Source organism: Neolamprologus brichardi, chromosome 22, assembly GCF_056152115.1.
Source record: "Neolamprologus brichardi isolate AB-2024 chromosome 22, ASM5615211v1, whole genome shotgun sequence".
In the NCBI taxonomy this organism is placed as follows: domain Eukaryota; kingdom Metazoa; phylum Chordata; class Actinopteri; order Cichliformes; family Cichlidae; genus Neolamprologus; species Neolamprologus brichardi.
Window position 1 is genome coordinate 24,941,308 of NC_142124.1, and position 21,778 is coordinate 24,963,085.

Genomic DNA, 21,778 nt, shown 5'->3' on the forward strand with positions numbered 1-21,778 from the left:
TAACTTGACAGACTGGCAGCTGCAGTCACGGAGAAACTTGTGTATCTCTGTTCGGGAATGGCAGATTGAGCGGGGATGCTGAGAGGTCCAGGGTTTACGTTACAAAACCACGACCAACTGTTTCAAACTGAGAGCCTGAAGTGTTCTTCAAAAAGTGTGCACTTTTTCAGTAAGTTAAATGTGTTTGTAAGCTAATCCATAACTAAGGTCCTTAGCTAGGTCATGAGACCTAGCTAGCTATCCAATATCTTCACTCATTGTAATAACTCCAAAACGAACTGATGAAAACAGTACAAATGTACTGAGTACCACAAAAGTACTGTTAGGATGCCTGGGTCATTGACCCAGGGTTTTGAGTTTATATATTATTTATCTTTTCTATTCTTTGGTTTCTTCGTTAGAGTTATGTCTTATGGTTTGTCTCTGTGTAATCCTTAGTTGCTGTCTCCCCTGTTTGCTATATCCCTGTGTCCAGTCAGTGTCTGTGTCTGCCCTGGTCCCACGTCTCTGTTCCCTCTGTTGCAGTGCGTGCGTGTTCGTCTGTGTCTTTAGTTCAGTCTGTGTCATGTTTCCTGTTTTATTTTGAAGGTCCTTGTCTGATGTTAATGTATCTGGTTTCGCTTCCCTTTGTCTCGTTAGGCCTGATTTGCCCCAGCTGTGTTTCCCTCCTGTTACCCATTCCCTGATTGCTCCCTCTGTGTATTTAAGCCCTGTGTTTCTCTGTGTCCGTGTCGTGATCTACCGTTTAGCTAGCTGTGTGTTCTGTCAGTCTTCCGGTGTAAGTTTATTTTGATATTTCCAGTTATGTTATATTTGAGTTTAACATTAAAGCTGTTTTGAGTTTAAGTTTTGCCTCCGAGTGTCTGCACCTTGGGTCCTATTCCTGTCTGCACACAGCCGTTCCATAACAAGTACCACATGATGTGCTGTCAGTGAACGCTGCAGCTGTTTCATTGATAAAGTTAAAGACAAAAAGTCAAAGGGATTAATCATCAATGTAACTATGTTACTATATGTCAGCATTAACAGTACCTCAGTTTAGTGTTTCAGAAAGCTCCTTATCTCAGACCTGCAGAGCTTCTGTTTTAAACACTGAATGTAGTCGCATGAAGAGCACATGAGATTTTCTCTGACACAATTAAATAAAACCCAATGAAGGTCAAAGGTTGTCACTTGTATGGTGCGCTCAAAACTTGTGATCTGGAATTATATCACTGTGTTTTTGCCGATATTGTGTTATTTACCATAAAGTAATTTAGAGTCATGGTGGTGAAGATGGAGAGTCCTGCTTGATCCCTGCGATGAGCTTCAGTCTTCCTGATGTTTATGGAGTGATGCCTTTCTCAGTGGGTCAACAGAACATCTGGCACAGGACAGGTGTGATGAAAGAAAGGGAAGAAGTTTCTCCAAACCCCTGGACCCACAAAACTCAGCTTGGTCTTCATGGTCCCCCTCACTAGTTTTCCCCCAGGGTGGATGTAGCTATTGATAATAATGTGCACTCAATTATTAAATGAAAAGAACTAATTACACTTCTATGAAACCTGCTGCTGTTGTTTTAATTTAAAGTTACCAGACTATAGAGTGCTCTGTGAGTGTAATAGATCGAAAACAGTTTAAATCTTCAGTTTTAAATCATCCTCACTCTTATGTTAAAATCTAAAAGAATCACATTACATTTTTGATCTTAACAGTAACTCCGGGCCTCTGTGGAGTGTACTTTGTCTAAAAATGGAAAACAAAAACGAATCAGTGCCGAATCATTCTTCAGGCATGTGATTCTGGTAACCACATTGTTCTGGTCTTGCTTTCTCAAGTCAAAGCTGCTGTCTTTGACACAGTAGACCACAATATTGTAATATCTCGATTAAATGATGTAGTGTCATGGTCCTGAGTCTGTGACTCAGTGGTTTTGGTTATTATTATCTTGTGTTTAAGGTTAATTCTTGTTTTCATGTTCTCTGGGGTTGGATTTTGGTTATATTTTGAGCTCTTTCTGTGTCTCTGTGCCTGCCCTGGTCCCATGTCTCTGTGTTTCCCCCTTAGTCTGTGTCTGTAAGTCCATTCTGTGCATTTCAATGTTTTACTTTGAAAGTCTGTGTCTCAGGTTAATGTATTCTGTTTTGTTTCCCTCAGTCTCGTCAGGTTTGATTGCTCCCCTTGTGTGTCTCATTTCCTTGTTACTGCCTTTTGCATTTAAGCCCTGTGTTCTGTGCTTAGTTTCGGGTCGTCGGTGTCTCATCCCTGGAACTTTGTGATTTTCGCTGTTTTTCTTCTTGTCTCAGTTTATCATTCCTCAGTTTAGTGTAATACTTTGTATCGCCGTTAAGTCTGCAATAAAGCAGTTATTTTTGAGTTTAGTTCTGTTTCTGTGAGTCTGCACTTGCGTCTTTTCCTGTCTGCACATAGCAATTACGTGGCATGTAGTGGGTATTGGATTAGGTCTTATTTGGTAAATAAAACTTTCTCTGTCAGCCTTCTCAGTTCCGAATCATCTTCTGCTTCTCTGTCATGCGGCGTCCCACATGGCTCAATTTTAGGGCCACTGCTGTTTTTACTGTATTTATTGCCTCTGGGTTCCATCCTTAGAAGGCATGGGATCTTTTTTCATTGTTATGCTGATGACTGCTAAATTTATTTTTCCACCAAAGCAAAAGTTTAGCATCTCCATAAAACCTCTCTTGACATCTAGATGACATTAAAGCTTGGTTGGGTTTAACTTTTTAATTTAATTTTAATGAGAGAGCACAAGGACAGACATAAAGAGGACAGATCAGGAGGGTCTGGTTGCTTGGCCAAAAGTAATACGTTTCAAACAAAAGGGGGAGACATAGAAGGGGGAGACACCACAAGAGGATTGGAGGATTTATTTACTATTCCAGTGCATCAGGCCAACCCTCCTGTTTGATAAGCTGACAGCAATGCAGGTGGATGCTTCTCTGGTGTCCTGGATTGTGGATTACCTGACAGGAAGACCACAACATGTGTGTCTTCCACATTGTGGATCTGACAAGGTAATCAGTAACACAGGGGCACCACAAGGGACCCGTCCTCTCCCCCTTCCTCTTCACCCTCTACACCACAGACTTCAGCCACTGCACAGAGAAATGTGGCAAAGACCAAGGAATTGATTGTGGACTTTAGGAAGACCAGGAAAACTTTGACCCCTGTTTCAATCCACGGGGTCAATGTGGACATTGTGAAGGACTATAAATATTTTAGAGTATACAGATAATAAACTGGACTGGGTTAAAAACACCACTGCATTTTACAGGAAGGGCCAGAGTTGTCTCTATTAAAGGCAAAAATACCAAAAACATAATATTTGGAAGGCTCCTGGAGTCACAGGAGCACACAAACTTTGCCACTATGACAAGGTGTTTTTTTGTTTTTTGTAAGTTTGTTATTTTTCTTATATCGTAGGGTCTTTACCTTATAATATGAAACACATTGAAGCGAATGCTGTTATGAATTGAGGCTATTTAAATAAAACTGAATTGCCCTCAATTTCAGCTTTGGTAAACTCTACTGCTATCTGTATTTTCAATAGTCCTCATTAGATGTTTCCTGTGTATCAGACCTTTCTCCACATTCTCTCTCAGAAAACTGTCCCTCTTCTGTCTCATTGTGAGGTTACATTTCTGTCTCATTGTGAGGTTACATGTCAACTCCTGGAGCTGGATGTTGGGGCTAACTTGTGTGTCACAGGACAAAAGCAGACTGACCTTATAAGGATGTGTGTTCTTTTCATTAGGGTGAAGAATTCAGACTGTTATTAGTCTCCTGGATTACTGCTAACTGATCTTTAAAGTTCAGGTGGATGACAGAGAGCCAGCACAGCAATAAGTCTCACCTCTCAGATCGCCATCAGCAGGATGAATTACAGGCATACCAGACAGGATCACTACATGAAACTGATCCCAGATCAGCTGATATAAACCCGAAGCACACTGTGTCTGTCTGCGTCAATTCATCCAACCTGAAAGTCATGTTCAAAACACAAGCTGCATCAGTAACACACATTAGCATAGACACAGGTTGATATGAGCTACTCAGTGAAGGTGACCTCTGACCTTTTACATGTGTCGTCATCACTGCAGCATTTGTGTGAAAATAAGTTTTGAATAGTGCATTCTCCGAGAGGCCAAGACGCTTTCACCACATCTGAATAAATTCCCTGAGGATGTTCCTGAGGTAGTTTATTCAAGAAAGAAAGCTCTAATGTCATATAATTTGCTGTGTGATAATCCATTAATATTGGATTGTGGGTAATTTTGTGTGGTTTGATCCAAAAAGGCTTGTGTGGACATTTGAACTGACCTCTGTTCGAAAACACATCTGATCTTTCTGATTCCGTCTTCGTGCACACGTTTCTCTGTAAACAAGCAGACAAAAGATTCAAATGTCACAATGACAGTTTTTAAGGCAGTTTGTGTTTTCACGCTGCAACAAATACAAATGTCCAAAACATCACATCGTTGACGGAGGATGCCATGATAACAACTCTTCATAATAACAGCTAACACCTCTTCATACAACCCTCACACATTCAATTCAATTCAATTTTATTTATATGGCGCCAAATCACAGCAACAGTTGCCTCAAGGCACTTCATATTGTACAGTAGATCCAACAATAATAGATACAGAGAAAAAACCAACAATCATATGACCCCCTATGAGCAAGCACTTTGGCAACAGTGGGAAGGAAAAACTCCCTTTTAACAGGAAGAAACCTCCAGCAGAACCAGGCTCAGGGAGGGGCGGGGCCATCTGCTGCGACCGGTTGGGGTGAGAGAAGGAAGACAGGATAAAAGACATGCTGTGGAAGAGAGACAGAGGTTAACAGGTATGAGTCAGTGCAGAGAGGTCTATTAACACATAGTGAGTGAGAAAGGTGACTGGAAAGGAAAAACTCAATGCATCATGGGAATCCCCCGGCAGCCTACATCTATTGCAGCATAACTAAGGGAGGATTCAGGGTCACCTGGTCCAGCCCTTACTATATGCTTTAGCAAAAAGGAAAGTTTTAAGCCTAATCTTAAAAGTAGAGATAGTGTCTGTCTCCCGAATCCAAACTGGAAGCTGGTTCCACAGAAGAAGGGCCTGAAAACTGAGGGCTCTCCCTCCCATTCTACTTTTAAATACTCTAGGAACAACAAGTAGGCCTGCAGAGCGGGAGCGAAGTGCTCTAATAGGGTGATATGGTACTACAAGGTCATTAAGATAAGATGGGGCCTGATTATTTAAGATCTTGCATGTGAGGAGCAGGATTTTGAATTCAATTCTGGATTTAACAGGAAGCCAATGAAGGGAAGCCAAAACAGGAGAAATATGCTCTCTCTTTCTAGTCCCTGTCAGTACTCTTGGTGCAGCATTTTGGATTAATTGAAGGCTTTTCAGGGAGTTTTTGGGACTTCCTGATAATAATGAATTACAGTAGTCCAGCCTGGAAGTAAGAAATGCATGAACTAGTTTTTCAGCGTCACTCTGAGACAGGATATTTCTAACTTTAGAGATGTTGCGCAAATGGAAGAAAGCAGTCTTACATATTTGTTTAATGTACATTGAAGGACATGTCTTGGTCAAAAATCACTCCAAGGTTCCTCACAGTGTTACTGGAGGCCAAGGTATTGCCATCCAGGGTAAGAATCTGCTTAGATACCATATTTCTAAGCTTTTCAGCGCCGAGTACAATGACCTCAGTTTTATCTGAATTAAGAAGCAGAAAGTTAGCAGCCATCCAGGTCTGGAAACTGCAGAAACTGCAGGAAACTGCAAGACTTTCCTGCAGTTTAACTAATTGGTGTGTGTTATCTGGCTTCATAGATAGATAGAGCTGGGTGTCATCTGCATAGCAGGGAAAATGTATGCTATGTCTTCTAATGATGCTGCCTAAGGGAAGCATGTATAGTGTAAACAGAATTGGTCCTAGCACTGAACCCTGTGGAATTCCATAATTGACCTTGGTGTGTGAAGAGGACTCTCCATTTACATGTACAAATTGGACTCTATTAGATAGATATGATACAAACCACTGCAGCACAGTACCTGTAATACCTACAGCATGCTCTAATCGCTCTAATAGGATATTATGGTCAACAGTATCGAACGCTGCACTGAGGTCTAGCAGGACAAGCACAGAGATGAGTCCACTGTCAGAGGCCATAAGAAGATCATTTGTAACCTTCACTAAAGCTGTTTCTGTGCTGTGATAAGCTCTGAAACCTGACTGAAACTCTTCAAATAAACCATTCCTCTGCAGATGATCTGTTAGCTGTTTGACAACTACTCTTTCAAGGATGTTTGATATGAAAGGAAGGTTGGAGATTGGCCTATAATTAGCTAAGACTGCTGGGTCTAGAGATGCTTTTTGAGTAAAGGTTTAACTACAGCCAGCTTGAAGGCCTGTGGTACATAGCCGATTATTAGAGATAGGTGGATCATATTTAAGATTGAAGCATTAATTAATGGCAGGACTTCTTTGTGCAGTTTTGTAGGAATGGGGTCTAAAAGACACGTTGATGGTTTGGAGGAAGTAATTATTGAAATTAACTCAGAAAGATCGATTGGAGAAAAAGAGTCTAACTTAACATCAATGGTACTAAGAGTAGCTGTAGATAATATTACATCTGTGGGATGATTATTGGTAATTTTTTCTCTAATGATAAAAATTTTATTTGTGAAGAAGTTCATGAAGTCATTACTAGTTAACGTTAAAGATATGGTTGGCTCAACAGTGCTCTGACTTTTTGTCAGCCTGGCTACAGTGCTGAAGAGAAACCTGGGGTTGTTCTTATTTTCTTCAATCAGTGATGAATAGTAAGATGTTCTGGCTTTGCGGAGGGCTTTCTTATAAAGCAACAAACTATTTCTCCAGGCTAAATGATGATCTTCTAAATTTGTGACACGCCATTTCCTCTCCAGCTTACGAGTCATCTGCTTTAGGGTACGTGTTTGAGAATTATACCACGGAGTCAAGTACTTCTTCTCTTTTTTTGACATTTAAGTTTTTATTGATTTTGCAGTTTTTTTGGAAATGTATACTTAAACCTGTATAATAGGGAAAGAAAGAAAAAACAACAAAAAAGTTCCAGTGCCTAAGGATAATCCTCGATGTGGTTACTAGTTCAACCATAACAACCGTGAAAATATTATTATAAATTCTTGGAATATGAGAACGGTCTCCTAACAAACACAATTCAGGAGTTAAGGTCACTTCTAATCCTGACCAACCTTTTAAAAGTGTGATGACTTCCTTCCAAAAAGGAGCTATAAGGGAACATTCCCAAAAACAATGTAGGAAAGTCCCCGCCTCAACTTTTGCATTTCCAACAGAGATTGTCAGGCATAAGCTTCATACGGTGTAATCTTGTTGGAGTATGATAATATCTATGCAGAATTTTATATTGTATGCATTTGCTCCTCGCTTCCTTAGCATAAGTCCCATTTTTCGCCAAAATCCCCATCCATTTTTTGTTTGGAATTGGTGCATTTAAATCTTTCTGCCACAAAGTTTTAATATTCGAACATTCCCCACTTCTATTATCATTTACCAACCTATAAAAACATGATGCTGTGTGGCGCTCCTGAGGCATATTTATAAAATTTAGAACAAGATTTTCATGTCCCCTTCTGAACTTCGACATCACACAGTGTCTAATTTGCAAATATCTCCAAAAATTTTCCTTCTTACCTCTAGTCATACCTCTTACTCAATGTGCACTACCACTGATCACTTGCTCGTTATATAGCACCTGCTCCCTTATATGGCATATATAATTTGTATATAACTTGTACATACCTGTGTAGATTCTATGTTATTACATAACATTCCCTGTGTAGGCACCTCTTAAACTGTATTTTTCTTCTCCTTCTAAAGGAACTTTAATGTTTTCATTCTATTCTATTCATCGGTCTTTCATGAGCAGCATTCAGAGCCAACAGATCATTATCAGATATTTAAATTAATACTTTCATTTTCTAAGTAAATTCAAATTAAATTAATCACATAACAAGATGTTTTAACTCTTTAACTCAATGGAGCTCCGAAGTATCAGACAATTGATTCTGAACAGCTGTGAAGGGTTCACTGCACCACCTACTGGAGGTTTGCAGTCACTACACCAGAGTTTGAAAAATACACAAAAAATTGTCACATCAGCTTTAGTGTTTAAAGTTTTACAGAGTATATATGTCCATATGGAACAACTCCAGCAGTAAAATGAGGCCAGCACAAAATGATAAGGCTGCAGACTGCTCTAAACCCTAATTTCATCATTTTTTTCTACTCTTGGACCTGTATGATGTCGTACAGAGGACACAGAAGATCCACCTGTTTTTTAAACCTGTATGTAAGGAGCAACCAACTGTCTTAAAAGCAGAGGTGCTAAAATTGCTTTTAACTGAGTGTACACAGCTATGCCCAATGTGAGATAAACTAGGACTATTTTGATCTGTGAATAATCAAAAGCTGCTCAAGAGAATATGTAGGTGAAAATGAGGAGAATCAGTCCCTTTCAGCATATGAGATGAGATGAGATGAGATAGCCTTTATTTGTCAGTTGCAGATCTTTTGCCCACAACCGAGATGACAGACCTTGCCAACTGTACATACAATACACAAACAGGCAGGTCAGGCCAGGTAGCGAGGAAAAAAAAAACATCGAAATGTGTAACACAAAAGGATAATACAGGAATGCACAGATATCAACACACCAAAGCACAATAAACACAGACAAGCAACATGGGAAAGAGTTCCAGTGTGTACATCTGATCTGGGACCGCTGCAATCTTTCGACTGCGCCTCCAACTGACCCGATGTCCACATCAGAGGGGAGGTAAGCGTAATTTATGATTAAGCACTTTCTATGCTTCACTGTGCATTTCAAATTTTTAAAAAGTACATATAGTTTCATTTTCTTTTGCATAAACACCTCATGACATCATTGTACAGCTGGTTAAGCTTTGATTAAGAGTCCATGTAAGTATCATAAATAACTGCTGGATAACCGTATACAGGATACACATATATGCAGAGAAGTGTTCAAACGTTAACACAGCCTCGGTCCCATTATCACAGGTGAGTATAATCCAACACCTCCGGTCTGCCTTTACAGACATTTATGAAAGAATAGCTTGTTCCAAAGAGCTAACTGAATTTAAGTGTAGCACTATAACAAGATGCTGCTGTTGCAACAAGTCGGTTCAGTTTCGTCCGTCCTAAATGTTCTGGGAACAGCTGTAAGTGCTGTTATTGCAAAGTGGAACCAATTTAGGACACAGCAGCTAAGCCATGATGTCTCAGACCACGTAAGTGGGTCACTGCATGCTGAGGCTCAAGTGTGTAAAGTCACAAACATCTCAAAATCTCTTTTATTAACAACAGCACAAAAACTTTGCATCCCCGAAGTATATTTTAAACCTATTATTACTGAAGTTATTTCATTGCATTTGGATTATTATAATTCATTTTATGTGGGAGTCAGTCCATCATTACTCTCACATCTGCAGCTGATTCAAAATGCTGCTGCACAACTCTTAGAAGGAAGAATAGAGAGCATAGGTCAGCTGACCAGCTGCTTCTGGAAGTATTGAGATCTAGGAAGAAGCTCAGAGAGAGCAGGGAGTTCTCTGTTGTTGCTCCTAAATTATGGAATAACTTGCCCTTGTACATTAGAGAGACCCCTTCACTGCCAAATTTTATAACATGTCTTACAACCCACTTTTATTCTTTGGCTTTCTACCCCAGCAAGACTCCGTTTCTCTTAGTTATTTTACCTTTTTAACTGGCTATTATTTGTATGTTATGCATTTTTATTATCCGGCTTCAGTGTGCAGTACTGTGTAGCTGTGGCTGTGATAAAGTGCTTTATGAATAAAATTTGTATGGTATGGTACCAGTACCAGAGTGTCATGGCTGAGTAGCTCCTGTAAGTGTAGCTGTAAATGGCCCAGTACTTTCGTTCATATGTTATAGGTTCAGGTTCAGGTTCAGGTTTTTAGGTGAGAATAAACTGATCCTTAACAGCTCGTTTTATCCACAATACTTAAATCTGTGCCTGTCATAAACTTAACAGAGGTTCAATGAATACCAGAGGTATCACAAAGGGGAAGGAAACGGGGTTTAATCTGCCAGTTACATTTTGCACTTTGGAACTGCAACAGAACAAATTTCAGAGTTACATCACAATGAAAAAAAAAATTTAAGCCAAACTAAAAGATTAACAAATCAAAAATAACCAATTTACCCATCAACATAAGGAGAGCTACAGTATAATAATCTGTTTGCATTAAATGGCAGTAAATTCTCTGTTTATTGTAACTATCCTGTAATCCAGGGAAATACACGCTTTAAACATTTCCATAATTCAGAAGAACAAAACACAAAAACGTTTGACAGACGTTTTATTTCATTTGCAAACAAAACAATCATTTCTTATCAAAAATGACTTAAAGCAACAGAAACACAAATATGAGCTGAAGAACAGTGAGACAAACAGCAGCAGACGAGCGCAGCATCAGGACATCTTCTGGAACACAAACACCAGGTAGATACCTGCAGAGCAAAGACAGATGAGGGTTTTAGTGATCAACAGTTTGTAGATCAAATATGAATACATATTTTAAAAGTAGATCAAAGACAACAATACTGAAATGTTTTTACAAGCATCAGTTTAATTGTGTCATGTAAACAGCTGATGGAGATGATCAGAAAGACTTACTGGTAGCTTCCCACTCAGATCTGCTCAGCGTTCCCTGCACACATGGAAATACAGACAAATGTTGTAAAACTGGGCCGAACACCTGAAACTGTTTTGGGTTTGTTTTTTTAAACTGAGCTTTGAGGGGTAGATGTGGTCGCTCATCTACTAATGGAGAGTAAGTAAGTAAACTTTATTAAGCGCTTTTCACAGACAGACAATCACAAAGCGCTGTACACAAATATTAAAATAAACAATAAAATCAATAGACATTACATACAATGTAAAAGATCAAATGTAAATAATGTAAAAAATATAAAATATGTAGAGTCAAGCAAACATAATTGTAGTGGTAAACTGTTCCACAGCCTTGGTGCAACAGACTGAAAGGCTCTGTCCCCTTTTGTCTTCAGTCGTGTACGGGGAACAACTAAGAGACTCTGAGTCTGTGAGCTGAGATGACGAGCAGCAGTGTATTTTATAAGAAGCTTGGATAAGTAATCTGGAGCCTGGCCATTTAGTGCTCTGTATGTTAAAACAAGAATTTTAAAGTGAATTCTAAACTCTATTGGGAGCCAATGTAAAGAATATAAGATGGGAGTGATGTGAACACGCTTGGTAGAGCGAGTTAGTACTCTGGCTGCTGCGTTTTGTATTGCCTGGAGGCGAGAGAGAGATGATTTATCCAAGCTAGTAAACAGGGGATTACAGTAATCTAAGCGTGATGACACAAATGCATGAATGAGTTTTTCCAGTTCAGCTGAGGAAACCATATGTCGCAGTTTAGATATGTTTCTTAAATGATAGAAACAGGAACGAGACAAAGATTTTACATGGGAGTCAAGGCCCAGAGAAGAGTCAAATATTACTCCAAGATTTCGAATATTTGACTTGACAGATGGACAGAAAGAGGCAAGAACCTGACTGATTTTAGAATGTAGCTCAGGAGGAGCTATGATCATGGTCTCGGTCTTGTTAGTATTTAGAACAAGGTAGTTGCTTGAAAGCCAATCAGAAACCTGGGTTAAGCACTGGACTAGGGTGGACAGCCTATCCAGCTGATGAGGCTTAAAGGACATATGGAGCTGAATGTCATCAGCATAAAAATGATAAGACAGGTCGCTAAAAGATTGAATGATACCAGCTAAAGGAAGCATATAAAAAGAAAATAGTAATGGACCTAAAACTGAACCCTGTGGGACACAGGAGGTTGGTTGTTCAATCGCATGCTATATATACACTTGGGCAAGATACTGAAACCGAAGCTGCTCCTGATGCATCCATGTGTTAATGTTAAAAAGTGCTTGAATGCATGTGTGTGAATGTGTGAATGAGACATGTGGCATTAAGCACTTGAGTGCTCAAGTAGAGTAGAAAAGTGCTATAAAAACCGCTCCATTTAACATTTACCATCTGAGCACGCTTACCAGGGGAGTTCTGACGTCGGCTCGGTCACAGTGCTCTTTAGCATGACAGTATTCCTCTGCACTGTCTGAGGCTTGAAGACCATCCTCACTGGGAAAAGGCTGAAAGCAAAACAAACTCTTAAAAAGACAGTAAGTGGTGACAGGTTAAAAGAAAAACCTGGACCTCTGAGCTACAGTGACAGATTCTGCTGGTTCTGATGTGTTTTCTTTATCCTCTGATCAAACACTACTATGAGATGAATTGTTCTATTTATCCACAAGACACAGGACCACACTAATGTTTATGTGGATTTATTGGAGCAAAATATCGCCACACATCTAGCAAAACAGTAAAGCAGTAAACTTTTTTTTTAACAAAGCAAACAAAAAAGAAAAAAAAAAAACAGTTCATCCACTGTGTGCAGAGGAGTGAAGCTATTCTTAAGGCTTGAGAAGGTGAAATGCCTCACTGAAAGGATAAGTGGGTCCTTTCCTTTCATTTGTCACCATTTGGATCTGTGTCCAAAAATAACATGATTAAATGTTGTGTTAACTCCATATCTAGTTTGTCTTCTGGTCACATCATTATTGTAAAAATAAGAAAAATGAACTGAGAAATCATAGTCAGTATTTTAGTTTTAATTAATATTCTACCTCCAGAGCCATCATCTTCATCATGAGGCTGCGATGATTCTCCTTCTTCACCTTCTCCTCAAAGAAATCTGCAAATCTTTGTTTCTGCACCAGCTGCATATTGTACTGCTTCGCCATGCTGGGACATAAGAAGTGGAAACAGAGTATCATGAAATATTTTTATAGTAAAATCAGAGTACACAAGCAGATGTTACTGTGAGTACTCTTACTGTTCAAAGAGAGGAAAGTAGACGAGGAACTCTGGAACGTTGACGACTTCCTCGAGGTTAAAGTGATACTGACATCCGAACAGAGGGTAGGAACCTTTGGACTGAAAGGTCACTTTGAAAACCTCGTTACCAAATGACAGCGAATCAGATGCCTCCAAACGTTTACTGTTGTGGGGGGGGGGACAAGGAGCATAGTGAAGATGAAGCAGATACTGACTCAGTGATTCAGTCTTTACATCTGAACATTTCAAAATGTCTAATAAGGTCGGCTCAGCACAGCTTGACTCAGTTTTAAGGTTTTTTATTAGGTGGTCGTACCTGGCACCAGGTAGTTTTTTAGTACCTATTTGGCTGAGGTTCAGGGCGATCTGAGGCAATCCAGCCTCAGATCCTTGCTGTAATGACCCCACGCACATTACATGGTACTTGTTTATAATGAAAAGTGACAGAATATAAGTCCGGTTGAGCCAAGCTACACAGAGAAATACTAATGGAAATAGGCTATAAAAACTCCAAGTATTAAGCTTATCTTAATACTTGGAGTTTTCATAGCTCCAACGCCAGGTGGACAACCTTAGGTGAAGAAGGTTGTCCACCTGACATGTGGACAGATGTGACTATAAACAATTTACCATAAAAAAGCACCTTTCATTACACTTAATTGTTTATCTTACACAAGTTCAAAGGCATCTGGCGTTGTACCGATGAAGTACCCTCCAGGTTTAAGACGCTCACAGGCATTTCTCAGCATCATATTAGCCTTCTGCTCACTCTCAAATGAGTAATGATACACAAACTGACAGCTGCAGATGTCGAACATGAGCTCAGCATCATCCAGTTTCTCTGACAACAACTCCTGTAGGTAGAGATAAAAGGTCAGTAACAAATCAAACAATCCAGACTGAGAAAAACCTCACTTTCATTTTCTACTTAATCCTGATTTTATATGTTCACTTTTATCACCGAATACTCGACTTATTTTTTGTGTGCTGCAGGTCTACCTTTGAACAGTCTGCTGTGATGAATTGAGCAGTGAAGATTTTCTCGTTACGGTGACTCTTTTTTTTCATCTCGTCATAACGAATCTGACATTGTTCCACAGAAACTCCTGCAATATCTGAAAATAAACATCTATGTTTAATCATCAAAATTCTCCAGCAACATGCAACAATTCATCTCAGTTGTAATGCCTTTTGAGCTGAGGGGCAGTTAAAGAGGCAAGAGATGATATGGGACACCCTCCAGTCGATCCACCGCCCCCAGGAGGTACGGTTGCAGCTGTGTGGAGGGGTGGCTATTTATGTATCCCCTCAGTTTGTTTCCAGTATGTTTTCGGTGGTGGATGAGAAGGTTCTGACTGTTGTTTGTGCTTATGAACTGAATAACAGAACATAAGCTTAGAGTATACAGCAGGGGTGTCCATCTCCAGGCCTCAGGGGTTGGTGTCCTTCAGGTTTAAGATCTCAACCTGGGTCAACACATCTGAATCAAATGATTAGTTCATTATCAGGCCCAGCTGTGTTTATCAAGGACACATCTAAAACCTGGTATACAGCCTTCTTGGAATCATTGAGTGGATTGCTCCATTTCATGTGACATTTCATGTCAATGGCATCTGTAGAAATATATTTACTTAGAAAAAATTCTAAGTAAATATAAGACGCGTTCAATACTCCTTTTTTTTTTTTTTAATCCAATGTAAATAACACTGAACTGAATTGACGTGATGACCAGTTATAGAGGACCCAGAGCCAGTTACTTAATCAAAAGTAAAGCACAAGTATTAGCTCATACATAGGTGAGATTTTGTGCCAGGTGCTCTCATTTGATCTCTGTGATGTTTGACATAATTCATTTCAATTCAATGCCACCACTTTACTGCTATGGAGAGGTTTGTGTGCCCCAGTAGTCCCAGCAGCTATCCTTTTCTTTGTCCCCTGGTAGGTCTCTCCCAAGGCAAATTGGTCCTGGATGAAAGCAATTCATTGGACCCCCATGAGAAAAAAAAAGAGCAAGACACCTGAGTAACCTGCGCAAGATTGGGTTACTCCAGGGTTATTTCTCCCCACCCTGAAGCCAGGCTTGGTAGGGAGCTTGACAAAGAGCAACTGGTGGCCACTCCTTGGGCCCACTACCCGTAGCAGATACCGTCGGGGTCAGGTATATTGTGTGTCAGGTGGCAGTCAAGGGCGAGGGCCCTGATAGCCCGATACCCAGCTATCAAAGCTGGCTACAGGGATGTGGAACCTGTCCCCTCTAGTTTGGAGGGAGCCTAAGCTAGAGTGTGAGGTTTAGGGAAACTGACTAGATATAGTTGGGGTCACGTCATTGCACAGTTTGGGAACTGGAACCAGTGTCCTGGAGAGAATCTGGACTCTGTCCCAGTCAGTGAGGGACGGCAGGCAGGCAGGCGGTGGGTATTTTTGTATGCCCTCAGTTTGCTCCTGTCCCCCGGGGGTTTTGTGAGCGAGAGTGTTGTTTCCCTACGCCTTCAGATTGGGGAAAGAGTCCTGACTGTCGTCTGTGCTCATGCGAAGAACGACCCAGTCAAACAGAAGAGGGAGGATGGATGGATGGATGGATGGATGGATGGATGGATGGATGGATGGATGGATGGAAGGCAGGTTTGATTTCACACAAAGTTAACATTGACTGTTTCAGGTTAAACAGCAGGATGAGGTACGTCTTTAGAGGAAGATTTCACTGCTGGTCCTTTACAGTCCTTAAAGCTGTATAAGCATGAAAAGAGTCTGTAGAAATGTGATGTCGAGTTTCATAAACCATAAAAATCAATGAATCAATACCTGCACAGACCAGGTGATCGATTCCTCCTCTTCTCCACTTCAGTAGGTCTCCTCCTTTTCCACAACCAAGGTCCAACACAGACACCTGCTGAGATCCCGCCCCTCTTACCTGCTCCAACATCTCACCTGTCAATAGAAAAAGACACTAAACTGTAAGAGGAGGTAAATATTTTATTTTTAAAGTTGCTTCCACACAAGGTGCTGCAGAAAGAAAATAGGTAAAATCAGAAAAAAATATAATTATTAAATGGTGAAAGAATAAAAAGTAAAAAGTTTATAAAAATGGTTAAAATACAGTCCAGTAGACTCGGAATAAAAATTATTCTTCCCCCAGTGTTGGACTGTAGCTGGTGATGGTAGTCCTAGTTCAGTTCAAGAGGATCAGTCAGAGATCTGGCTATGACTCAGAGGAGGTGAAGGTAATGATTATTTATTATCATCACAAAGGATGATTTTTATTATTGACCTTATAACTAGGCTACACCTCCTTTATTGAGAGGGTGGTTTGTGGCTCAGCTGCAATGGAGGGGTGGAGCAGCAGGTTCAAATAGTGCATGCCCTGCTCTGAGTGTCAACTGGTGAACCTTTGTATTATTCTGGAGGATTATACAATGCAATTTCCTGACTAACCACCTTGTTCATGACGCACACACTAAGAGAACTGTACTAATTACTGGGTATTAAGTTTTGTTTGGCCAGCGTCTATGACCTTCAGACTGCTGGTGGAACTGCTAAGTAAGACAGAATCCATGATTCGTAAGTTAATTCATGAGGATAAGGAGGAGGTTATCATGAGAGAATTTGTTCCAGGCACGTCAGCAGTGCCTAAATCAAAGATTTATCTCCTCAACCTGCTCAAAGATAGGCTGAAATTACTTCTCTGGTGAGCCTGGTGAAGGAAAGAGACGAGTTGGGACCAGCGGTATCAAATTCTATCATTTCCACCTCCTTCTGTTGTGATGACCATCTTGCACAGGCCCAGAGAGTGGATGGTGCTGCAGTGCAACATCGTTTTGTCTGGTTGTACCAGTCTCACAGAGCACCGTTTTGTAGCACACTCTAGTGTGATGGTGCATTCACTACCAGATACTTGAACACACAAGACAAATTGCTGAGAAGGAATTGGCTGAAATGCTGAAAATGGGAGTAATAGAAGAGTCATACCAAAAGCAAAAAAAGACTACTAAAAATAAAACAATCACTCAACTTACAATGCTGTCTGCGTAGGTCCTTTGTGTTACAGGATGGCAAATAGAAAAGTGTTCTTTTATAGTCTTTTTCTACTCAACCACTCAAAGTGTTTCATATAACATGTCTTATCCATTCACACCAATCATAGACATAGAAAAAAGTGCTTGTAAGTGCATTTAATCTAACATTCATACACAGCGTCACACTCCCATGAAAGTCATGGTTCAGCATCTTGCCCAAGGACACCTTGGCACACAAACTGGAGCAGCCAGTTTTGGAATCAACAGCCTTATGATTAAATGGTAAATGGACTGATTCTTATATAGTGCTTTTCTGCTCTCTCGGAGTACTCAAAGCGCTCTATACAACATGCCACATTCACCCAATCACACCCATTCTCACAAGCACTTTATCTATACTTAGTGCTTTTTCTAACTACATTCACACACATTCATACTCCGATGGACGCATCGGAGAGCAACTTGGAGTTAGTATCTTGCCCAAGGATACTTGGCATGCAGACTGGAGGAGCCTGGGATCGAACCTCCAACCTTCCGATCAGCAGATGACCTGCTCTACCTCCTAAACTACAGTCACCTCTATGTTCATACAAGGCACAGGTGAAACATAAAGGCAAACCTTTTTAAATAAAATAATCAGTCCCTTTCTCTATTCGATAAAACTGTAGAAAATGGATGAGTTCTCTGGTCCATGTGAAAATAAAATCAATAAACTGGCTTCCTGTAAAAAGTTTACACCAGCCTCTTTAACCATTTATTTTAGTTAAATCTATTAAATCTGTTTTTTAAAAGTTTCTGATCATTTATAAAACACTTTTTTTTTAAAAGATGAAGGTCATTGATCAGCATGAAGACAACAGGCTGCCAAATGAAACATAATCTGTATTAGTGACTGGTATTATACTCGCTGGATAAATATCACTGCATTGTCATTTTGTTCTGATAATCAGCTTTCTAAATGTTGGATCTGATGTTTGGCCCCAGAGACAATTTATAGCAAAAAATAAACAAAAACAAAACTACGCTCTCGTGTTATTATGCATGCGATTGCCGGATGGGTGTTAATTGCTTACAGATCACTATGGATATGTTAAAACTGAGGAAGTGTGGTGTGTTGATCAGAAGCCAGTTACCAATTAGAACACTCTTCAGCCAGTTGTTGAAGTTCCTCATGAAGAAGATTCGGCTTCTGCTACGAGCTGCCAGGCCAACTTCCTGCAGCTGGTTGTAGTGACTTGCCACCTTCACACTGTGATCAAGCACCTGAGAGATCAATTATAGGGATCACTAATAAGGATGACAGCCTCACAGCAGCTTTAATACCTGCTGATAAATATTTAGATTGTTTTTGTCTGCCTGATCTTTCCGAATTAACTTCAATAATAACTTCCTCCAAATCAACGACGTGTCAATCAAACCTCATTCCTACAAGACTACTCAAAGAAGTCCAAAAATTATAAATCTTAAATATGATCAACCCATCTCTTCGAGCTGGCAGTAGTTAAACTGTTACTTAAAGCCACCACTTGACCGTCCTTTTATCTCAAACATTCTTGAAAGAGTAGTTGTAAAACAGCTAACTGATCATCTGCAGAGGGATGGTTTAACTAAAGGTTCAGTCAGGTTTCAGAGATCATCACAGTACAGAAACAGCTTTAGTGAAAGTTACAAACTTTGTGTCTTATGGCCTCTGAGGGTGGACTCATTCTGTGCCTTTCCTGCTAGGCCTCATTCAATATTGTTGACAATAATATTTTATTACAGCGATTAGAGCATGCTGTAGGTGTTAAAAGTACTGCGCTGTAGTGGTTTGAATCAATTCAATCTAACAGAGTCCTCTTCACACACTAAGGTTAACTGATTCTCTTAACATTATGCATGTTTTCCCTCAGGCAGTATCATAGAATAGCATAGAAAGTTCAGTCCAATTTTATTTTCATAGCGCCAAATCACAGCAAAAGTTGCTTCGAGGTGCTTTATATTGTAAAGTACAGACCGTAAAACACTGAAGACATTTGAGTTTTTAAATATGTTGGGCTGTTCGCTGAGTTTACAAATGTTTTCCAAATTATCCTAAACTTCTAAACTATATATATTTTTAGTAAATAGTTTTAAAAGTGCTGTCTGATCCTCTCACATCAAACCGAGACTTCATCTCACAACAAGAAGAGCCTTCAGACAACTGCTTTAAAGAAATATAAAAGAAAATGAACTTGACAACCTGCTTCTTGCTAGGTGACATCTTCTCCTCTTCATCTTCAACATGCTTCCTCTTCATCCCCGAGTTCTCTTCTTGCTGAGCTCCTCTGGTCTGTGTTGCCTCCTCCATCGTTTCTGTCTGATGAGACTGAAGCTCCATCTAAGAAAAAAAATTGGAGGAAGAGGAGGAGAGAAAAAAACAATATCAGTTTGATCTGATGAAGCTTTATGTTGAGTTTATTGAGAATTAGTGATGTCAGCTTGACTGAACAATGCCGAACGTGATCCATTTACCTTTTTTAATAACCCATTATATCCGAAAGGTAGAGTAACACATTATGATGTCAAAAACTACAATGTATTAATCACTGCTTATGCGCTACAGTCTGATGGTCCTGATTGGTATCGGAGTTTTCTATAATGAAATTTCTCATAAATAACTACACATAATAAATATTAGAGATATGTTAACAAATGTTTTAAGTTTTGTTAAAAAAAGAAAACATCAATTCACTAAAATATTGCATTTTCAGATCACCAAATAGAGGTATCTGTCTTAACAATCTGATATCATTTGGAATTTGATTTAACATTTTTTAATGTAAAAACTGCTCAGTAACCTTTCAGAAGTTGGAAATTTAAAGCCTACATGTTGGGTCAATCAAACTAATTAAAAACAAAAATTTCAAAGGTTACATAGAACTGTAAGTGCAGGTTAAACTGGGTTGTCACCACGTTGTAATGCAGTTTACAGTGATGGATGCAGGACTGTTTCAGGGCGGACTGTTGTATGGCCACTGGGTCACAGATTGTTGCTACCCTGGGCCTGACCTAAGTTAAATTGATGGGTGTAGTTTGCAACAGTTAAAATGGTGGTGGAAGCTGAGGATGTTCTTTGGTGATGTGTGCTTACTTCCACCTTTGTACTAATTTGGTTTGGAAAACTGTAGGATGCAGTAAGCCTGCCGCCTTCTTTTTTTTGCTGCTCCCCAGGAGACTCTACAGCGGCTTATCTGCCTTAATCTCCTTATATCTCAGCCTCCATCTCTGTCACACCAACCCTCTGCATGTCCTCCTTCACTACATCTATGAACCTCCTTTGAGGTTTTCCTTCCTTCCACCCCCCGGCCTCTGTGCAAAAAAGACGAGTATTTGTGCAGTGTGCCGTCACAGGATTTAATATTGCAGAGTCACAAACAGGACTCGAGTGTTTACTGAAGCGATGAGACTAAAGGGGTCGAGGATGCGTTTCCTTCTGAAACTTTAAGGCGCTATTTGACCCTTTTTACTCCGTGGATAAAACGGGTTAAATCTGGATGTGACCAGGTTAAAATCGGATAAGACCCAAAGCTGCTCACTCTCACCTTCCATCGGTAACCGGAAGCTGCTACTGACTGTAAACTGACCGTTAGCCGCGGCTGCTAAGAGCTAACAGATGTCGGTGTGTGTTCAGAGATGAACCGGAAACAGCTAGCACAGTGGCTGAATGTGATATTCCAGTCGCCACTAATCTAATGGATAACATCGAGGCTAACTTGAATTAACGACCAAAGTTTTAGAGAAAAATAACTCACTGTGCTCCGCGAGAAAGACGCGTGCGCTTTCAGCTGCTTCCGGGTTTGCGCACGTCATATTTGCGTCACATCAGAGAGTCGGTGGGTTTTGTGTTTTTGTTTTTTTTTAAATTGAAAGTGTTTGTTAAACATTACATGAATACATATACCTGATGTGTGAATGAGTATTTGGGTCACATTAAGACAAAAATATTATTGATAATTTTGAGAATAAAGTCGAAATTTCGAGATTAAACTCAAAGCATGGAGATCGCTGTTGTTGTTTCAGGACAAACTGTCACAGCTTCTCCTATAACCTCTACAAAATGTATGGAGTTATAGTTATGCCTTAATAAATGCGCAAAAAAAAGAATCCGAAAATATTTTCATTTCGCGGTGCGATTAATTTCCTCGCGCTTAAATCCAACGAGCGCACAAAGAAGCCATCGCGCATGGAAAGTGTCTGCTTTGCATGTGCTGATACAACACTCTTGCATGTGGTTTTTTTGTTTGTTTGTTTTTTTAAAACGTACTTGATTTCAAACAAAGAACATTACAGAACAAAGATGTTGTACACATCCCAATAATTAGCAGGTGAGAGTAAGCTAAATATAATAAACAGAGAAATGAAGGTATATAAATTGTATAGTAATGTAAGTAATGACAACAAAAATTGCAATTTTTGGTAATACTCAAGAATGTTGCAATCTGCTTAGTAAAAACAAGTCAAACAAAAATGAATAAAATTCAGTCAGTCGACTGTCCAGACAGAGAAAAAGGATTTGAAGCAGGTTAGATTGATTAAGGATTGAAATGTACAATTTTGGCCAAAAGTTTTGAGAATGACAAATATTAGTTTTCATAAGATGACTGGATGTGTAAAGCACTTTGGGGTCCTTAGGGACTAGTAAAGCACTATACAAATACAGGCCATTGCCATTTCCTTTTTTCATCTTCCTAATGATGCCACTTTTTTCCTTTGAATAGTTCCCTGTACTTCCTTATTCCTCCACCAGTTCTCCTTGCCCTCTTTCTTCTGT

At 39.8% G+C, this 21,778-nt stretch overlaps 1 protein-coding gene across 2 annotated transcripts; it reads right to left on the bottom strand.

The window, feature by feature from the left end:
• Window positions 1-10,389: 10,389 nt before the first annotated feature.
• On the bottom strand, window positions 10,390-20,808 carry rnmt (RNA (guanine-7-) methyltransferase). 2 transcript variants are annotated; one of them, XM_006795229.3, is made up of 11 exons: window positions 20,760-20,808; window positions 19,208-19,345; window positions 18,120-18,249; window positions 15,776-15,901; window positions 13,973-14,088; window positions 13,646-13,827; window positions 12,972-13,136; window positions 12,763-12,880; window positions 12,130-12,228; window positions 10,724-10,757; window positions 10,390-10,557 (listed from the first exon to the last, which is right to left on the bottom strand). In XM_006795229.3, exons 2-11 carry the CDS (start codon window positions 19,343-19,345, stop codon window positions 10,520-10,522), a joined length of 1,146 nt encoding a protein of 381 aa, XP_006795292.2. In that variant the 5' UTR covers window positions 20,760-20,808; the 3' UTR covers window positions 10,390-10,519. The 2 variants fall into 2 exon arrangements, with proteins under 2 accessions (XP_006795292.2, XP_006795293.2); XM_006795230.3 differs by lacking the exon at window positions 20,760-20,808 and adding an exon at window positions 20,550-20,730.
• Window positions 20,809-21,778: the final 970 nt, after the last annotated feature.